This window comes from Felis catus, chromosome E1 (genome assembly GCF_018350175.1).
Source record: "Felis catus isolate Fca126 chromosome E1, F.catus_Fca126_mat1.0, whole genome shotgun sequence".
Lineage (NCBI taxonomy): Eukaryota > Metazoa > Chordata > Mammalia > Carnivora > Felidae > Felis > Felis catus.
The window spans coordinates 37038911-37057402 of NC_058381.1; the positions used below are offsets into that span (position 1 = coordinate 37038911).

Consider the following 18492-nt stretch of genomic DNA (forward strand, 5'->3'; position numbering starts at 1 on the left):
AGGGATCATAGAGAATTTGAAAAGCACTGGATGAGATTAGAACCTGAAAGATATCAAGGAAGATAAATAGCGAGACAGCTGTGAGAGGTCAGAACAGGCAAACCCCGTGTAGAATCTGGACCTTTAACGGAGCGAGCCCTCTGGACTCTGAGTCAATATGGGATAACCTGCGGGAGTGAAAGGGAGGGTTTTACAGTCCATTAACCTAGGAAATAAAACAATAACACACTGGACTGTGTGTTGTTGGACTTTACGGACTCTTCAGTGGTTGTAGTTACCTGAATTTATGTCCCCTTACTGCTGTTCCGTTTAGATCATAGTTTCTTTGGATCGGAATGGCAGAAACGATGGTGTGTCATCAGCAGAGGCCTCTTCTACTACTATGCTAACGAGAAAAGTAAGTGTTCTTCATCTGCACAGCAGCAGCTCACTCCTGGATGCAAGCACTTCGTAAATTCTCAAGCACTTAGATCTCAAGATAGCAGTCCTTAACTAACACCCATAAAGGGACATGCTTGGGAGACTGAAAGAGGCTGTTAAGTAATACCTTGTCCGTCACCAAAAACTCAGATGCCAATTTAGAAATTATTTTCACTTCAAACACTAGGACGGTGTGGTCAGCATGTCAAAAGGTTGTCTTTTATTATGACTAATAACACAATATTATCAAGGTTGAACACTTTGGTATTTTTTTTAAAGAATCTCAAACTCTTTATGGATATTAATAATATAGTTAAAATACTGGGGGGAAAACTTGTGAGAAAGATTTAAACAGCTTGCCAATGGCCCAGAAACAGAACCCTTGGGTCCAGACTCTCGAAGATTATGCTTTCAACTTCATCCTATGGAATGCTGGGAAGTAGTCCCGTGGACATCCCTAGAGCCGTGGAGTGTTGAGACCCAAATGGCTGCTGTGCCCAGGAGACACCCTCCAGCCAGATGGCAGCAGCAGTGAAGTGTTGACTCAGGCCAGAGGCAGCTTCTTAATGAGCCACCATTGAGTCAATCAAGCACACCACTCAACGCTCTCCCGAGAAGGCCTCCCATCCGTGCTTAGCACAGTCACTAAGTTCACGAGAAGAAACAGAGGATATAAGCATAAACCGGAGACAGCGACAACTCAACAAAGCCTAAAAATGATCACTGTCAGTGAACACAAACCTGCAAAGAGGGGATACCCTCCTGCAAAGCATCAGGCCTTGTGGGGACTTTCCTTGGGCTCTGCCACCTCGGCACAGAGGCCAGTGATTCAGAGTACACCCTTCCTTTTCCTTCCAGTCACTCCCCGTTTCTCTTCTCTTCCTTCTTTCCCAGGGGGAGGCATCTCCCAATGCCTAGATATCCAGTCTTGGGAATAATCAGATGTCTACCCAATTGCCTTTGGACTTGCCGTGCCTTTGGCATCAAGAACAGCACCTTTGCCAGGTGACCTGGCATCTTTAAGATTTGTGCTTGGGCTTCAAGGCCAGCGGCTCACGCTGCCTCTCTGCCTGCCTCAGGTTATCGCTGGCTTCGTCTTGGGTTCGCCCTTTTATATTCCCCAGAGACTTTCCCACGTAGGGGTGAAGTGTGAAGCCCTGCGTGGCGATCTTAGCAGCATAGCTCAAAACCTGAGTAACACACCCCCAGCGTCCTTCCGACGCCCAGACCACCATCCGAGCCAGCAACCACAATCTGTTCCCTGAATTCTAGGCATATACAAGCCCGCCAGGGGCAATTTTCTTATTTTAAACCTTAAAACTAATATACCATGTATATCATTGTAAAACTCTTCTTCATGCCAGCTGCATTTAAATAAGTGGTTGGCATATCTGGATATAAAACCAGGTGTCACGTTCATTCATCCCGAATCCTCTATACTCAAGGTGAGAGAGCGGGAGAGGGAGAGACTTGGAGACTTTTATGGACCATTTTGCCGTCAGGCTGAAATAAAACCTGGTGACCAAAGAAACAACAAAACATTTTAGTGGCCAGTTAGAACAAGGAGAGATACTTTAACAAAAAAGATTCCGGTGTCAGAAAGCACTGTTGCATGGCTCCCTTCTCGCCAGTTACTTCTTATTGTGCCCAAGACATTTTCTCAGGACGTAGTGAGTGTTTGTGTGTATTTCCTTTAGCTCAACCAGGTAAGGATGGAGTCTTTTCTTTTCTTTTCTTTTCTTTTGTTTTCTTTTCTTTTCCTAATATTGTCATCCCACTGCCACCTTATCACCATCAGCCTCCAAAAGCATGTATTCAGCAATTCATTCCACATGATAACGGGACACAAATCATCACCCAGGCACTGTGGTTCCACTCCTCTGTATGTTCCGCCTGAACTACACCAGGAGGGCACAAAATCATTGGGAACCACCCCGTCTTTTCCCGTTCCTAGTATTTTATGTTTTAGAAAGAGAGTGACAGCCAGGGTGGTCTCTCCTTTCCCTCCCTTAGGGTCCTTTCCCTCCTTCCTCATCACCCAATGCCACTTCCCAATTTGACCTCTGGGAAGGGGGACAAAATACTGAGTTTTAATCATTCTCCCTCTCGCATGAATTCCCTCCGCACCAGCAGGAGGTAGAGAGCGGTCTAGCCCAAATACCACACAGGGCATAGGAGGGGACCCCGGGAACTCGTAATGCCCCCTGAGCTGCTGTCCCTTCCCCTCAAATGTGAGCTCTGCTGGCCCTGACAGCAATAACGCTGCAGGGTTCTGTAACAGCCTTCAAGAGCCTCACGTTTACAGCCACACTCTCCCTGCTGTAATAATTCCTCCTTTCTGTTGTTATAGATCTCTTAACATTGTAATAAATTCTCCATCTCCGTTGTCCTCTTTTGGCAAAATAACCTTTCATGTTGCATTTCCCCAGCTTGGCGGTGATCTCTGCCTCACTGTCATAGTAGCCCCTTCCTGAGCCTCCTTAATGACCTTTCCTTGACTATCGTGGCTCCTCGGGGACAGAACAGCTGTTGCTGTGCTTTTAGCTTACATACCAGAGAGGACGCCTTCCCTTGGTCGCATCTTCTCTAGGGACACAGGGGGTTTTCCTGTCTTGCAGGCAAGCAGCCCAAAGGGACCTTTCTCATTAAGGACTACAGTGTCCGGATGGCCCCGCACCTGCGAAAAGATTCCAAGAAAGAATCCTGCTTTGAACTGACCTCCCAGGACAGGCGCAGCTATGAGGTAGGATGAGCCGAGGAGACGGTTGGTCCTCACTGCTTTGTAGTTTCGCTCCACGTTTGTGTGCGAGCTGGGGGTGCTATGCTGGGTTCCATCCTTTCTTCATTACCTGCTCACCTCTTACCAGGACCTTCTTTCTTGACATGTCTTCACCTGTGCCATGTGGTGCCCTCCCTCCTGCTCTGTGTTGTCACTCTCGTCCTAGATACCGCCTTTGGTTGGCTTCCACCTCCTCACCCCTCCCCTTCCTGGTCTCACTCCATAGGTGAGAGTCTTGTCTGTTGCAGCCCACAACCCAGTTCCTCATTCATCATCTCCAACTTCACCGCTTTAATTCCCATTCTCTTTACTCGTTCCCTGATTATCTTCACTTCCTTCCATGACATCCAGAAAGAGAAAAATCTGTCTGTAGAGTGAAAAATAAGTTATTTTCCCATATTCATCTCGCTATCCAAAATAATCTTCCTGTGTGTAGACACACTGCGTATCTCTGGAAGGATTTCTAAGATGTTGGTGACAATGATTAGTGAGTAGTAACAGTGATAACTGGAGGGACTAGAGGACCTGCTCTGGGGTGGGAAAGGCTGATTCTTCATTGCGTTCATTTTTATATATTTGATATGATATAGTAGGTAATATAATAAGTAGTGGATTTAACTAAAGGAATAAAAAGCGCCGAATAAGGGAATGTCATGATTTTCACCAAAAATATATTTTTACATGTGTGTGTATGTGTACAAATATCGTTTCCTGGTTGTTAGTAATTTTTATCTTATCACGATTTTACTGAAACAATTTTTTTTAACCTTTATTTTTGAGACAGAGAGAGACAGAGCATGAACAGGGGAGGGTCAGAGAGAGGGAGACACAGAATCCGAAGCAGGCTCCAGGCTCCGAGCGGTCAGCACAGAGCCCGATGAAGGGCTCAAACTCACGGACCACGAGATCATGACCTGAGCTGAAGTCGGCCGCTTAACCAACTGAGCCACCCAGGCACCCCACTAAAACCATTCTTTAGCTAACTTATGGAAAACGAGAAAAGCTATGCTAAGGTTAATATTAAGGTTAATATTAAGGTTAAGAGTCAAAGTAAGCCTTTGACTCTTCAGATGGCTCTCAGTACCCATCGTTTTATGTTTCTACAGTATCTTAACTCTCGTTTTGATAAAACAACCTAGGTCTTCAATATGCAATTTCAAATTTTTATTTATTTATTTAATGTTTATTTATTTTTGAGAGACAGAGAGAGACAGAGCACGAGTGGGGGAGAGAGAGAGGGAGACACAGAATTCCAAGCAGGCTCCAGGCTCTGAGCTGTCAGCACAGAGCCCGACGCGGGGCTCAAACTCACAGACCGCGAGATCATGACCTGAGCCGAAGTCTGACGCTTAACTGACTGAGCCACGCAGGCGCCCCCCACCCCCGCAAATTTTTTATCTTAACACTAAACTTTGCTAGAGAATCCTTTATAGATATGTACGTAATAGATGAATATACTTGGTATGTTTCTAAGTTATTTTTATTATTCAGTATTGATGGTGCCTCCTCCAGATAAAAATTTATATGACAAGTCTAAATCAATTTCCTTAGATATTTTTTATGGAAATGAGTTTTTAAGAAATCAAGAATGACAATGTCCATTAATAAGTATTAAGCGGGAATCTAGGTTTCTTACACAGCACATATCTTTGTCTTACCCTAATGGCCAGATGATAAAAATGTTTTTCAGGAACAGTCACTTCAAGTTGATTCATTTAAAATAAAAAATTACTAAGGCTTGCTGCTTGACTGGCTGGTTTTGTGAATCAGAATGTAGAGTTTGTTTACTTCTTTTCTTTGGCCCATTGAACCCAAGTCATTACCATGGTCTGTGGATTCTTCCTCTACGATATCTTTTGGATCTTTGCCTTCTTACTTATTCCCACAGCCATCACAATGGCCGTCCTCATCACCTCCCCCAGAGGACTAGTTAAATAGCCTTCTAGCTGGTCTTCTGTCTCCCATTCCTCCCTGTTCAAACCCCTCCTACCCACAACTATTGAAAGAATCTCCTGCTCCTTTTGCTAGAATTTACGGTGGTTTCCTATTGCCTGCATTTTAGGTTGAACTCCTAGTACTCAGAGCCCTCTCATCAACTCCTCCCTGACCCCGCAGCACTCCGGCATCACCTGTCACTGTCCTCCAGTCAAACTGATCTGCCTTCCTTCCCCCATACACAGTGGACTCATTCCTAATCCGCTGCACATGGTTCCCTCCAGCAGGCAGTTTCTGCCAACTCTTTTAAAATCCAACCAAAACAGGGGCACCTGAGTGGCTCAGTCGGTTGAGCGTCTGACTTGTGCTCGGGTCATGATCTCCCAATTCACGAGCTTGAGCCCCACATCAGGCTCTGTGCTGACAGCTCAGAGCCTGGAGCCTGCTTCGGATTCTGTGTCTCCCTCTCTCTCTGCCCCTCCCCCATCCATTCTCTGTCTCTCTCGAAAATAAATAAACATAAAAAAAAAAACATTAAAATAAATAAATAAGTAAAATCCAACCAAAACAGTATTACTTCAACAAGCTTCTCTGGCTTACTCCAGGTGACAGTAAGTGCTCCTTTGCTCTCTCAGCATCTATCTGTTACCAGATGAACATTCTTTGTAGTGTTCCCATCTCAAGTGTGTATATTGTCTCCCTAACCGATGCATTGTTCTTTGCAGTCAGGAATTTTGTTTTGCTTTTTCTTTTTTTCCTGTAAACGTTTCTCAAAGTAATGTCTGACGAATGCATGGATAATCGAATGAATGCACATGAACATGAATGCCCGGACTCAAATAGTAGTCCACATTGGGTATACAGAATTGCTGAAGGGAAATATCACTCTGAGTAAGATTTTGGTCTTTTTTCTAAATAGTTAAGCAGAGAGTCTTGAGCTTTCAACTTGACTCCGCAACTTAACTCACAAGGCTCTCCTCTTTGAACCTCCCTATGGGATTCATGGAAATTTTATGAATTCGTGAAGGTAATAAATTAATTCCCTAATTTTTCTTTAGTTTACAGCTGCTAATCCAGCTGAGGCCAGAGACTGGGTGGATCAAATAAGTTTCTTGTTAAAGGGTAAGTATCATTACTACAGAAACAATACTTAAGTGGATTTGCAGTTGAAGTTATATTGCATAAATATAATCCACAGCCTTCAATCTGTACTTCTTATCTGCTTGTTCTCCCTTCTACCAGCCTTATGTTATAACAACAAATAGTACCACGTATGAATCAGAAAGTAATGAATCAACGTGGAGTTGATTCAAGTTGATTCAAGTATGAATCAACATGGAGATGACCTCTGTAATATCCGTACCCACTAGACAAAGAGATTTTGAAAACCAGCTTAGCTCAATTAGGTGTCTTCTAACCCCTTATATTCTGGAAAGGAAAGTTGTGATATCAAACATAAAGTTGCCTAGACGCAATTTAGGTCCCAAATCTTCTCGTTTTAAACTTAGTAAGAAGTAGAAAGCTACTCTCATCGAAGTGGCCTTCATGGCCATTGGACATTAGAAACAAATTGTTCTTTCCCAAACCACAATAAAACGTTCCTTGCTTTGGGATGGGAAGTCCTCCTGCCTGAAGATGTTAAATGACCACTCTTAGAGTGCCCTCTGCTGGCCGACCTGCAGTCACAGCGGTGCCAGTGGCCCTGGAAGTCTAGTCCAGAGTGGCCTGACAGGTAGAGGTAGCCGACTTGAGTCTGTCACTTGGCATCAGATAACCCACGATATGCCATCATGGCAAGACTCTGCCGCTGCAGAAAGGCAGAAACACCAACTTTATACATGGGCCAAGACCTAAGGAGGAGCACATCAACCCAAAAACACCGAGCCTTTTCGTCTCTGTTTTTTATTCCGCTGTGAGATTTTATTGTGGAGAAAAAGAAGGAAGCACCAGAGCTTTAATTACAAGAATTGCCTATTTTACTCGGTTTATGCCTTTGCTATCACAAAAACAAACTATTGCATCTACCAAGAGCGTCACGTATAATAGACTGGAACTAGGCAAACATGAACATTGATGGCGAGACTACAGGGTACACTCTCATCTAGGTGCCTTGGATTTATGCGTGTAATATACCCCTAAGTGTGTAAGCCTCAATAAAACTCAAAGCAGCTTTATTGAGCTGTACCCTGTGGTACTTTCAGAATCCCACATTGAAGAAATTATTCATTCCATTTTATTTTAAAACAAACAAAATAATAACATATGGTTTAAGCCACAAATGTGTCTTTGATCCCTTCCTCAAATGAGGTGGCACCAGAATTCAGATGAAAATTGTTGCAAAATCTTTATTAAATGCCTAATCAAGCCAAACAGCTTTATAGTGTTTTGAAATGAACGTTAGATGTCTCTCCATCCTTTCTTCCCCAGGGTACCCTGACGGCACTCGCCCATCCTGCAGAGGCCCCTCAGCAGGGTTTCAGAGAGCATTCTGTCCCAGACATCAGAGCACGAACCTTCCCAGTTCCCCATTAAAATAAAAAACCAATCTCCTTCTCCTGCCCTGTGCTCCCCAGTGCCGCAACGGCTCAACATCCTCTGTGCGATGACCCACTTTGAGGTCAGCCAGACTGTGCGGTTGCAGAAGGGCATGGTAACCAACACAGCTCAGCCGTTCTATTTGGTCTCGCATTACTGTTCCATTTTTCTGTATCTCCCTTTCTCCTCTCCTTCCACTTTTTCCTGTTTTTCCTCTTCATAAACAAACTTGTCTGACACTCTGATCTTGTGAGATCATGGAGGAGATGAGCTTCTGGCAGCCCGGCTACCCTGTGGAAGCTGCCATAGTCCCCACAGCTCCGTGCCCCCTGGACAAGCACAGGCCATCACTCACCCTTCCAGTTTTCTACTTGGCAAACAGTGTGCAGCACGCTGGCATTTCCTCTTCTGGCCTATTTTCTTCCCTTCGCCTCATGCGCTCAGTCGCACACTCCTACTTTTCAGAGCTGCTTCATCCTGATCAAGTTTTATTGCAAGGAAGGATTTATGTTGACGGTTTAAACCTGACACGGTGCTAGTCTGGCCTTTTCTGTAGATTTCCTGCCACCGAGGCCCACATTAGAAATAACAGCACTTAACCTGGTGTTTCATTTTCCTTTGACATATTTTATTCTCATCCCTCCTCCTCCTCCTCCTCTTCCTCCTCCCTCCCTCTTTCCTTCCCTGCCTTATTCTTTTCTTTTTCTCCCCGTCTTGATTCATTATCATCTCTGCCCTGGCAGATCTGAGCTCCTTAACCATTCCATATGAAGAGGAGGAGGAAAAGGAGGAAGAAGAAGAGATGTATGACGATATTGATGGCCTTGACTCCCCGAATTCCAGTTCCCAGTGCAGACCCGTCATCTTGCCTGGGAGTGTGGGGCTAAAAGAGCCCACAAAGGAGGAGGAAGAAGATATTTATGAAGTCTTGCCAGGTGAGAAATTTTATCTTCTGGTTATCTTCCATTAGTTTTAGAAATTCTTGACCTGGTGGAAGAATATAAGTTTGAACCCTCCCAAGGAAGCCAAATCTCTGAAGAAAAGAGTACAAGGAAGCTTCAGTGGCGCCTCCATGATCCCCAGTCCAGAGGCTCTCCCTAGCTCTGGGAGCAGGATGAAGTGATCCGGGAGTGTCTTTCACCATTGCAACGTGAAGTAGCTTATCACACACGGCAGCGAGGTTAAAGAGTCAACAATGCTCACGTTGGCCTCCGTTGGCTTGCTCTGGATCTTGAGCTGGGTCATCAAAACTCTCTAGTCTCAACTTCTTGTCTGTGTAAATGTGAGAGTAAGGTAAAGTCGTCTCAAAATGATGAAGGGGATATCAGAAGCCTGAAGGAACATAGATCAGTGCTGACAAACCTTCTGCATAACCTGAGAAGACCCTGACGGAGCACAACACAGGAGGACCTAGTTCAGACATACCACAAGTCAGATCGCATCTCTTACACATAAACCTGTTTCCTCTGCCCACCATTACAGCAAGCCCAGGTACAGATTTCTTTTCTTCCAAAGGCATGATAGCTGGCATCTCAAAAAACGTATAGTCATCACTGCTTCCGCCTAGCCACTTCTTGTGGGAGCGGCAGCAGCTGTTGAACAGCGCAGAGCACAGTGGGGGTCAGACTGTGGAAAACCGAAGCCTGAGCCTTTTAATTGTGAGGTAGTTAGACCACAGGAACGCTGAATCTTCAAGTCCATTCAGAAAGATCGCTCCTGTGGAAATTTGCCAGGAGTTCAGTGCTCTGCTGAGAAATTCAAGTTAAGCCTAAATTTATAGCAAGTGAAACGTCGATCCCAGATGAACTTAGGAACTAAGGTGAATCTAACACTCGGGCCCCTGAAGACAGGGCTGGTTGCTAAAAAGCACGGTCAGTAAGCAACTGGCATTTCAAGGCTTCCTGAGAAGAGGGTCCAATCCTGTCAGCACTGCATTCGCCTTTTCCCTGGGGGGGCGGGGGTTGGGGGTGGGGAGCCACGTCACTGCTTCCTGAGTCAAGGAGCAAGGCTGTGGCTGCGAGGCTCCTTCCTGCTGGGGACCTCACCCACCTCCCCACCCTCCAGGGAGGGCCTGCTCACACTTCCAGCCTCTGCCAGCCCCGACTTCCCCAGCCTTTTTGTTGTGTTTTATTATGCAAATGATATCTTGGTTGAGGTCGAGCCAGTTCTTGTGTCTGAAGTTAAAAAAAAAAAAAAAAAAATGATAATTTCCTCAGCAAGTCATTGTCGTTAATGAAGTTTTACAAAAACAGATACAACCAAAGGAAAATAAAATTTCACAGGTGATAAATTTTTCCAATTTCCCTGGCAGAATTCGATAGGATTGTTAAATTAAGAGTGAAGGTGTCTGTTAGAAAGCAACGAGCAGTGATGGGTAATTTTATAGAGTGGAAAATTGAATCAAATTGCTACATTAAAACACAGCTCCTCTGAGAATCTTCCCTTTCACAGGCTGCTCCATTGCAACAGCAGGGTGCAGAAATGGATCTAATTCACAACACTCCCTAAAAGGAGATGTACTCCCCAAGTTGGCCAGAATCTTCTTAAGGAGCTCATAGCCTACCCACTCCCGTCCAGGCTGGGGGAAATAGCTGGGTGACACTCCGCTCTGGGTCACAGCTGTGGAAGAGTGCTCTGGGAAAACCTCACTGAACCACTCAGCCTTGTGGGAAGCAAACAAGGGCCTTTTCATGTACTACGTTTAGTTCTCAAAGAGGCCAGAGAGGAGGGGGCTGATGCTCAGAGCAAAGGAGAGGAAAGAGAAGGAGCCTCAGGAAACGAGATGAGTTTGAGACCATCACCGTACTCCAGACGATGGATCGATGAGTGTGTGATTGGCTTCTTAAAGACCATTCTTCCCCTGCCTCCTTAACTCCGACCTGTGGCCATCACGGCACTGCCGAGGGTCCCAGGGCATTCCTCCAAAATTCACGGCAGGTCAGATGTTGGGGTGGGCTCCAAGAGCATGGCAACTGGTCTGCTTTCTCCAGGAAAGCCATAGCCTCTGCTCACAACGACCGTCCCTTGAACATGAGGAAGCCACACTGCAGAGAGCCAGAGCAACTTACTTGCTTTTGTAAGTTTCCAAAGGACGGTCCTGTACCCAGCCAACAGGTTCTCTCCTGAAAGCCTCTATCCATCACAGTCTTTAGAGACAGCACTGGAGGTGGGCTGTATTGGCACTGAATGATGATATGAATATTTGAGCCCCAAGTCTCCATCACCCAGCCTCCCATCCACACACTCAGCTTGTCGCCTCTGAAGTTTCTGTTCGTTATACAAGTGCCACACTACCAGTCCTGGAGGAAGTGAAAGGGAAAATGAGGGGGCCTGACGTTACCTACCCACTGCTCCATCTCACAAGATCTACCAAGCAGCGGCAGGTGAGAGACAGCAAGATACTGCAGGAAAAAGTGCTGGCTCTAAGTCATAATGTACCTGCTCAGCCACCTGCTAGCTATGAGACCTTGAGCAAGTTATTAGCCCTCTCTGTGTGTGATTTTCCCACCTGTACAATGGGGATAACAATAGTACCTATCATAGAGAAAGGCTGTGAGAAGCCTGGAACTGTAGTGTATAAAGCACTTAGAACCGAGCCCTGGCATACTGTGAGTACTCAGTAAAGGCTGGCTACTAGTAATTTGGTGGCGTGTAAATAAGAAGTGTTACCTCCTTGAAAAATTGAGGAATGGCTAGTTCCCCACCCCCGCCAACCAAACCTGAGACAGTCCAGTTGGACATTTTCAGCTATACGTACGAAGCAGGTGAAATTGAAAATCCTGAGCAGATGGCGTGTGGACTGCACCTTCTGCTCAGGCCCGTTTTTACTGCAAGGACAGGTGCTGGGTGGAGGGACGGCCAGCGGGAACGTGGGGCTGTGCTAACACTGCATACCCATCCGAAGTCAAATGACTTGGGCTCCTAACATTCGTCTCATTATAACAGGTAAATGTGCTTTGCGGAAGATACTTAGCATTGGTGGTTCTGCCCCTCCTTCACCTTTGGGCTGGGGCCTACAGAAGCCTCCTTGTCTCTATGGGGAGACCATGGAAGTGAGGTCTCCCTCCCAGAATATAATTTCAGTGAGCTTCCTAGTAGAGAGAAAAGTGCTTATCACACATACCAAGTCAATACAAAAATGTTTTTTCCTAATCAGAATAATGTATGGGTCATCAAATTAAATGTGCGACATCACATTGATCATGGGATAATTAGCATTTGCTACGTGGCTGGCACCGTCCTTCCCATGAGGGAAAACCAGAGCACTCGAGGTTTTCGGCCAAGACCACAAAAATGTTAGTCCTGGGTAATATGGTTTCAAGGTTGGTATCCAGTGGGATTTCTGAACATCCGTGTTGAGCATATGGGGGCCCTTGATTTTTAAGATCTCATTTGCAGTAGATTAAACTGTAGGGACCCGCCACAAAGAAATGCTTTTAAAGCGATGTGTGGGAGACAGGAGGCTTTTCTGAGCCGTCTCTCACCCCTCCCTGCAATTATTTTACAGGCTAGCACAGGCCCAGTTTTGTGATTCAATATTCCATAAAAGGACAACTTTTATCAGGTTTCACTTTGTCTGGGGCCTCAAAGCTGGGATCCACCAAGACGCCAGAGACCACTGTACAGCTTTAACTGGGGCCTTACAGCAGCTGCAGTGACAACAGAATCTGACTCTGTTCTCCAGAGAGCTTTCAGGAGAGCAAACGGGAAGAGAGACACAGAGTTCTCCCTAGGAATTTCTGTGTGCATTCCAATGCTGCCCACACTGCCCGGGAGGGTTATTACAGAACCAGAAACCAGATTGCTTTATAATAAAGCATATAACTGGTGTGTTTTTTTTTTTAATTTAAGTCAAATGAAAACAAGCATTCTGTGAAATTCTTTTTCCCCCTGTACTGTTGTCCAGACCCACAGGAAGAGGGAATGGTGATAGTGGGTCTAAGGAAAGAAAAAAGAAAAGAAAAGAAAAGAAAAGAAAAGAAAAGAAAAGAAAAGAAAAGAAAAGAAAAGAGAAAGGAAAGGAAAGGAAAGGAAAGGAAAGGAAAGGAAAGGAAAGGAAAGGAAAGGAAAGGAAAGGAAAAGAAACAGACACCAAAAACACAAAGTTTAGGGGTGTCTGGGTGGCTCAGTTGGTTGAGCATCTGGCTCTTGATTTTGGCTCAGGTCATGATCTCATAGTTTGTGGGATTGAACCCTGCATCGGGCTCTGCACTGAAAGTGCAGAGCCTGCCTGGAATTCTCTCTCGCTCTCTATTTCTCTCCCTCTCTCTCTCTCTCTCTCTCTCTCTCTCTCTCTCTGTCTCCCTCTCTCTCCCCCTCCCTCTCTGTCTCTGCCTCTCCCCTGCTTACACACTCTCTTTCTCAAAATAAATTAATAAACATTTAAAAAAAGAAAACCAGGGTACCTGGGTGGCTCAGTATGTTAAGCATCCAGCTTCAGCTCAGGTCATGATCTCACGGCTCATGAGTTCAAGCCCCACATTGGGCCCTGTGCTGACAGCTCAGAGCCTGGAGCCTGCTTCAGATTCTGTGACTCCCTCTCTCTCTGTCCCTCCCCCGCCCCCGTCAAAAAAATAAATAAATAAATAAATATTAAAGCAATTGTTTTAATAAATAAATAAACCACAAAGTTTATGAAGAAGGGATTTTTCAATTTCAAAGAAAAGCAACACTCCATCAAAGCATCAACGCCATCATCAGGCCTAATCTTCCTGGCCGGGTTCTCTCTCACTCCTATGCACACTGGGTCCTAGCCACAAGGGCTCTTTGACCAGCACCAAAACCAGAACATGACCATGATCATGACCATGACCAGCACCAGAATCATGCTGACTTTTTGGTTTGGTTTTGTTTTTCACCTGGAATATCCTCCCTGAGTTCACCCTATGAAGCCCCCCTACGCATTCTGCTTAAAACATGTCTCCTTAGTGACATCCCCCCCCCCCCCCAGATACTCAACAGGAATTGAGCTCCGTCTTAGCCTTTACCACGGTGATTTATATTCAGGTCTTTCTCCTCCAATTAGTAGGTGCTCAATTATTATTGGTGGAATTAAATTCAGCGCATTCCACGTGCTGCTGTTAGCGCAAATTGGATTTAAAATCTTGTACATCAAGACCCATACCACAGAGATAGGACGCAAATATTTTCAAGTAACAGTTTAGATTACCAACTATACAACAGAGGATTAAGTGTGTTATTAGCATCTTGCTCATTTTTTCCGCATTGTCTGAAGAGGTGCTATAACACCCACAGATTTATAGCATATCTGTGCATGCCGTGGAGTGGTTTCTATTTCCACTTTCCTGCACGTTCTCTTTATACCCTGAGTCTATCTGCATTTCTCTTGCGTCTGTCACCAGAGCACCTTGACATCTGGTTGCACATTGATACACTTGGCATTTTTTAAGCTTCTGTCACCTTGCTTTGTTTGGGGGAAGTGGTTTCCCTCTTTCTGATCTAGTCATTTTTTTAATGTTATTCTCAGTTAAGCCGGTGTCACAGCAGCGCTTCAGAAAGGAGCCAGGTGTCATGGGAAGCCAGCCCCTCTCTGCACCTCCACGGTGGAGTCAGTGTCCTGTTCTTTTCAGTCTCTCATTAGTGTCCCTGACATTGTGCCAAGACTGTTGATTGAAATCAACTCTCTGGATACTGATGCTCATTTGTGATGCCCCATGGTTCTCTTACATGTTCACACAACTAACAGAATCTTCCTCAACTGTTTTCCCAGTTGAAATGAGATATTTGGGAATCAAGTAGAGCATTTAACGTAATAAGTGGACAGTAATCTTCAGAGGTTAATTGTTTAAAACCTATGTAAAGTTGGGGTCCCATATGCCCTGTTAGGAGCAAGGACCATTATAATCTATTACTGTTTAAAGTTGAGCTAGCACATAAATTTTAATTCTCTCTTAAATGAAGATGTATTCCAGTAGATGTAATACTAAAATGCCTACTAATATTCTCATAAAGAAGTTCAACAAGCTCTTTAGCCTAAAGAAAATTTTTTTTCAAAATAATCTCTTTAAAATGAAAGGTTCATCTTACAGATGGAAAAAAAAAATGAGAAATCTAGCTGTTTAACCCACCCTCTTTTGTGAGCAAAGAGACATTTCTTTCTGTTGCCATGAAATCAGTTTTCTCAGCGTTGGCGTCTGAAGGATGCCAGTTTGATTTGGTTGAAGGACCAGAGGTAAAGTGTATGCCTCTCTGTTTGTATTGTGCTGTCCCCCGCCCCCGCCCCCCTGCAGCTGGGAAGGTGCTGAGAGGTACTGCCTTTCACAACCAGCTATAGAGAGAGCATTTGCCTCCACTATGTTGATGATACCTCCATACTCACACTTTCAAAGGCACAGCACCCAGCCTCTCACATCAGTAGCTAGCCTTCTTGACTTGAGCCCACTCTCAGCCACCCGGGAAGGTCAACGTTGGATAGAACAGATGTGGGGATTAGAGCTTCCCCATTCCCATCCATCACTGAAGAGCTTAGTAATGGTGGCGAATGATATACAAGATCTATGGCCAGCGTTCTGCTTTCTTTCTAGGTGACTCCACAGGCCCGATGGAAATCAGAGTATCTGGTCTGGAATTGAACTGCGTAGAACAGATTTTTATTTTTCCCATTTTTGTATCATGACTAGATTAAGTGCTGTTGCCCGAAAGGATAAAGGAATCAAGTTTAGTTTTCATTTTTATCATTGCAAATACATTTACATTCTCCTATTTTACAAATGCAAAGAGCAGGCAAGCCACTTTCAATAATTTATTTTAAAATCAATGCTAATGAGGTTATGTCTCGTCAGTGGCCGAGTTTTACAATAAAGTCTGATTTATTTAGAAAAGATCTTTGGTGTAGCTTCCCATCTAATGGTGGTGGGAAGGAGGTGGAGTCACAGGCACAGTGACCCTCCAACTTCGGATCCAATTTGTAATTCACAGCGGAGATCTGACCCAATTTACATTGATTAGAATTGGGAGGAAGAGACATCTGTGCACAGACAGCAGAGGTAGAATAAACCCTCCCTGCAAAAGTGCCTAAGCACAGCAAATTATTGGTCTTTGTGATTGAGTTGTTTGGTTATCAGCAGAAGAGATGCTCCCTGTCCAAATCATTGGGTATCTCAAGAACGGACGCCGCACCAACTCTTCTTCTAGCGTTTTCAATCCTGTGAAATTGGTCCCATGTCAAAAAGGAAAAGCATCACAGCAGAGGAAGGAAGGAAGTGGGCAAGTGATAGGAAGACAATGTGCAAAGAATGATGTTTAACGTGATTTATTTCAGCACGGTCTATTTCCGATATTTGATTTCACTCCTCCATTATCTCACATCTTTATCCCTCCTGGGGAGATGGGGGAGGGACGGGGAGCACTACAGGTGGGAAGTAGGAAATTCTCTGCTGTGAAGCCATATGTGAAGGTAAGAAGAGCTGAGTTCTTTCCCCACGGATCTTTCCCCACGGAATCTTTTAAGGCAAATATAGGTTATGTGTATGGTATTTTTTTTTAATTTTTTTAATGTTTTTATTTATTTTTGAGACAGAGAGAGACAGAGCATGAGCAGGGGAGGAGCAGAGAGAGAGGGAGACACAGAATCCGAAGCAGGCTCCAGGCTCTGAGCTGTCAGCACAGAGCCCGACGCGGGGCTCCAACTCACAGACTGTGAGATCATGACCTGAGCCGAAGTCGGACGCTTAACCGACTGAGCCACGCAGGCGACCCTGGTATTTTTTTTAATCTTGGTGACATATGACTCATTTCTCCAGAATACCAATCCCTTAATTTTTATTTTTGCATGGAAACCATGAAATCAGTTACTTCTTTAATGTTCTGTAGTGCTCTCATATACTTTTGTGCTGTTTCTTCTTTTTTTAAATTTTTTTTTTCAACGTTTATTTATTTTTGGGACAGAGAGAGACAGAGCATGAACGGGGGAGGGGCAGAGAGAGAGGGAGACACAGAATCGGAAACAGGCTCCAGGCTCCGAGCCATCAGCCCAGAGCCTGACGCGGGGCTCGAACTCCCGGACCGCGAGATCGTGACCTGGCTGAAGTCGGACGCTTAACCGACTGCGCCACCCAGGCGCCCCTCTTCTTACTCATGAGCTTAGAATTTACTTCCCCCACTCTGACATACCAGAATTCAAATTGCTCTGTAAAACTTATATTTAAAACAAAAGGAACTGTCCCCAAGCCATCTCCTCAAAAGTTTCATTTAGTGGCACAACTGTGGGGAAACCAGTCAGATAAGTGCCCCAACTCCCAGGGAGAGAAAGTATATGTGGACAAAAAAACCAAAGTCTTCAGCCCTCAAAATGTTGCTTATTATGCCCCATTCATTGTGTGTGTCCATGTGTGTGGGGGGGGGGGGGGGGGGGGGGGGAGAGAGAGAGAGAGTGTGTGGGGGGGGGGTGTGTGTCCATGTGTGTATGTGTGTGGGGGTGTGTGGTGGGGGGGTGGGGGAGAGAGAGAGAGAGAGAGAGTGTGTGTGTGTGTGTGTGTGTGTGTGTGTGTGTGTGTGTGTGAGGGAGTTGAGGTGATGAAAAGGAGAAGAGCAACTGTATTTTTGCTCATTTTACTCCACATATAAAATGGCTTAATATGATTCTGATGCTCATGCCTTCTTTCTAAAGGCCCAATTCCCATGTTATCAGGTAGTATGAGATGAAACAGGTTAATGAGGGCAAGAAACAAGCCAATCATGTGGTGACGCTGACCATATAAACACTTGATCAGAGTTAGACAATAGCACTGACTTAGAACCCATTGTGTACCTGCAACAATTAATTAAAAGACCATTCCAACTGCCCTCAGGAGCTTACACTCTAATGAACAAGGCAGGCTAAATAACAACAGTAAAAAGATAACTACAAGCCCCAAGTACTAGGAACATAAAATTACTTACATGACCAGGTTCTGCTACAGCTGAACAAAACTTGATGCATTAAGGACTAATTAATCATGGAGGGTTTAAACACATGCTTAGCTACACACACACACACACACACACACACACACACACTGTAAGTCTGGATGCTTACACTTACAAAGAGACAAGACATTTAGAAGAGAATTCTAGAAGGAGAGGAGAAAGAGCTTGAGGGAAAGGGTTAAGATTTCAATGACAGAGATATTTAGTGCCTGAATAATCCAGTGGATTGGAAGTGCCACAGGACGGGGACCCCGCCAGTCTTACCCACTGCAGCAATCTCCAGTTCCTACCGTAGCACTTTGCATATAGTGAGCACTTAAAAATGTTTATGAATAAATAAATGAGGAGGGAAGGAGAAGGGCCAATTTTAAGGTGGGAGATAACTATTAAAAAAAAAAAAGAGGGGCACCTGGGTGGCTCAGTCAATTAGGCGTCCGACTTCGGCTCAGGTCATGATCTCACAGTCCGTGAGTTTGAGCCCCGCATCGGGCTCCGTGCTGACAGCTCGGAGCCTGGAGCCTGCTTCGGATTCTGTGTCTCCCTGTCTCTCTGCCCTTCCCCGATTTGTGTTCTGTCTCTCTCTGTCTCTCAAAAATAAATAAAAATGTGAAAAAAAAAACCAATTTTAAAAAAAGACCAGTTAGCGCCTTGAAAAGAGCACGGTGAGCTCTGAAAAAGAAGACCCCCATTGGCATAAATAGTATAAGACTTGACCACTAATTGCTAATGCTGCTGGTGTTTATCCCCTCAGATGAAGAGCACGACCTGGAAGAGGATGAGAATGGGACTCCACATAAAGGAGGTATGAGAGCTTCGCAGATATATAGGCACTGGGTAGGATGCTCGGGCTTCACTAATTAAGAGGGTGCTGGTGTGTCGGCCTCAGAAGCCCCAAA

At 44.9% G+C, this 18492-nt stretch overlaps 1 protein-coding gene across 7 annotated transcripts in view; it reads left to right on the forward strand.

Moving 5' to 3' along the window:
• The window catches only part of SKAP1 (src kinase associated phosphoprotein 1), a 281290-nt gene that overhangs the window by 231682 nt on the left and 31116 nt on the right, over positions 1 to 18492 (forward strand). For 6 of the 7 annotated variants that reach the window (XM_006940253.5, XM_045044377.1, XM_045044376.1 and 3 more), the window contains exons 6-10: positions 314 to 397; positions 3039 to 3163; positions 6193 to 6256; positions 8413 to 8604; positions 18348 to 18398. In XM_006940253.5, coding sequence (XP_006940315.1) covers positions 314 to 397; positions 3039 to 3163; positions 6193 to 6256; positions 8413 to 8604; positions 18348 to 18398 — 516 coding nt within the window. The remainder of the gene's footprint in view (positions 1 to 313; positions 398 to 3038; positions 3164 to 6192; positions 6257 to 8412; positions 8605 to 18347; positions 18399 to 18492) is intronic. The other variant, XM_045044379.1, reaches the window with a different exon arrangement.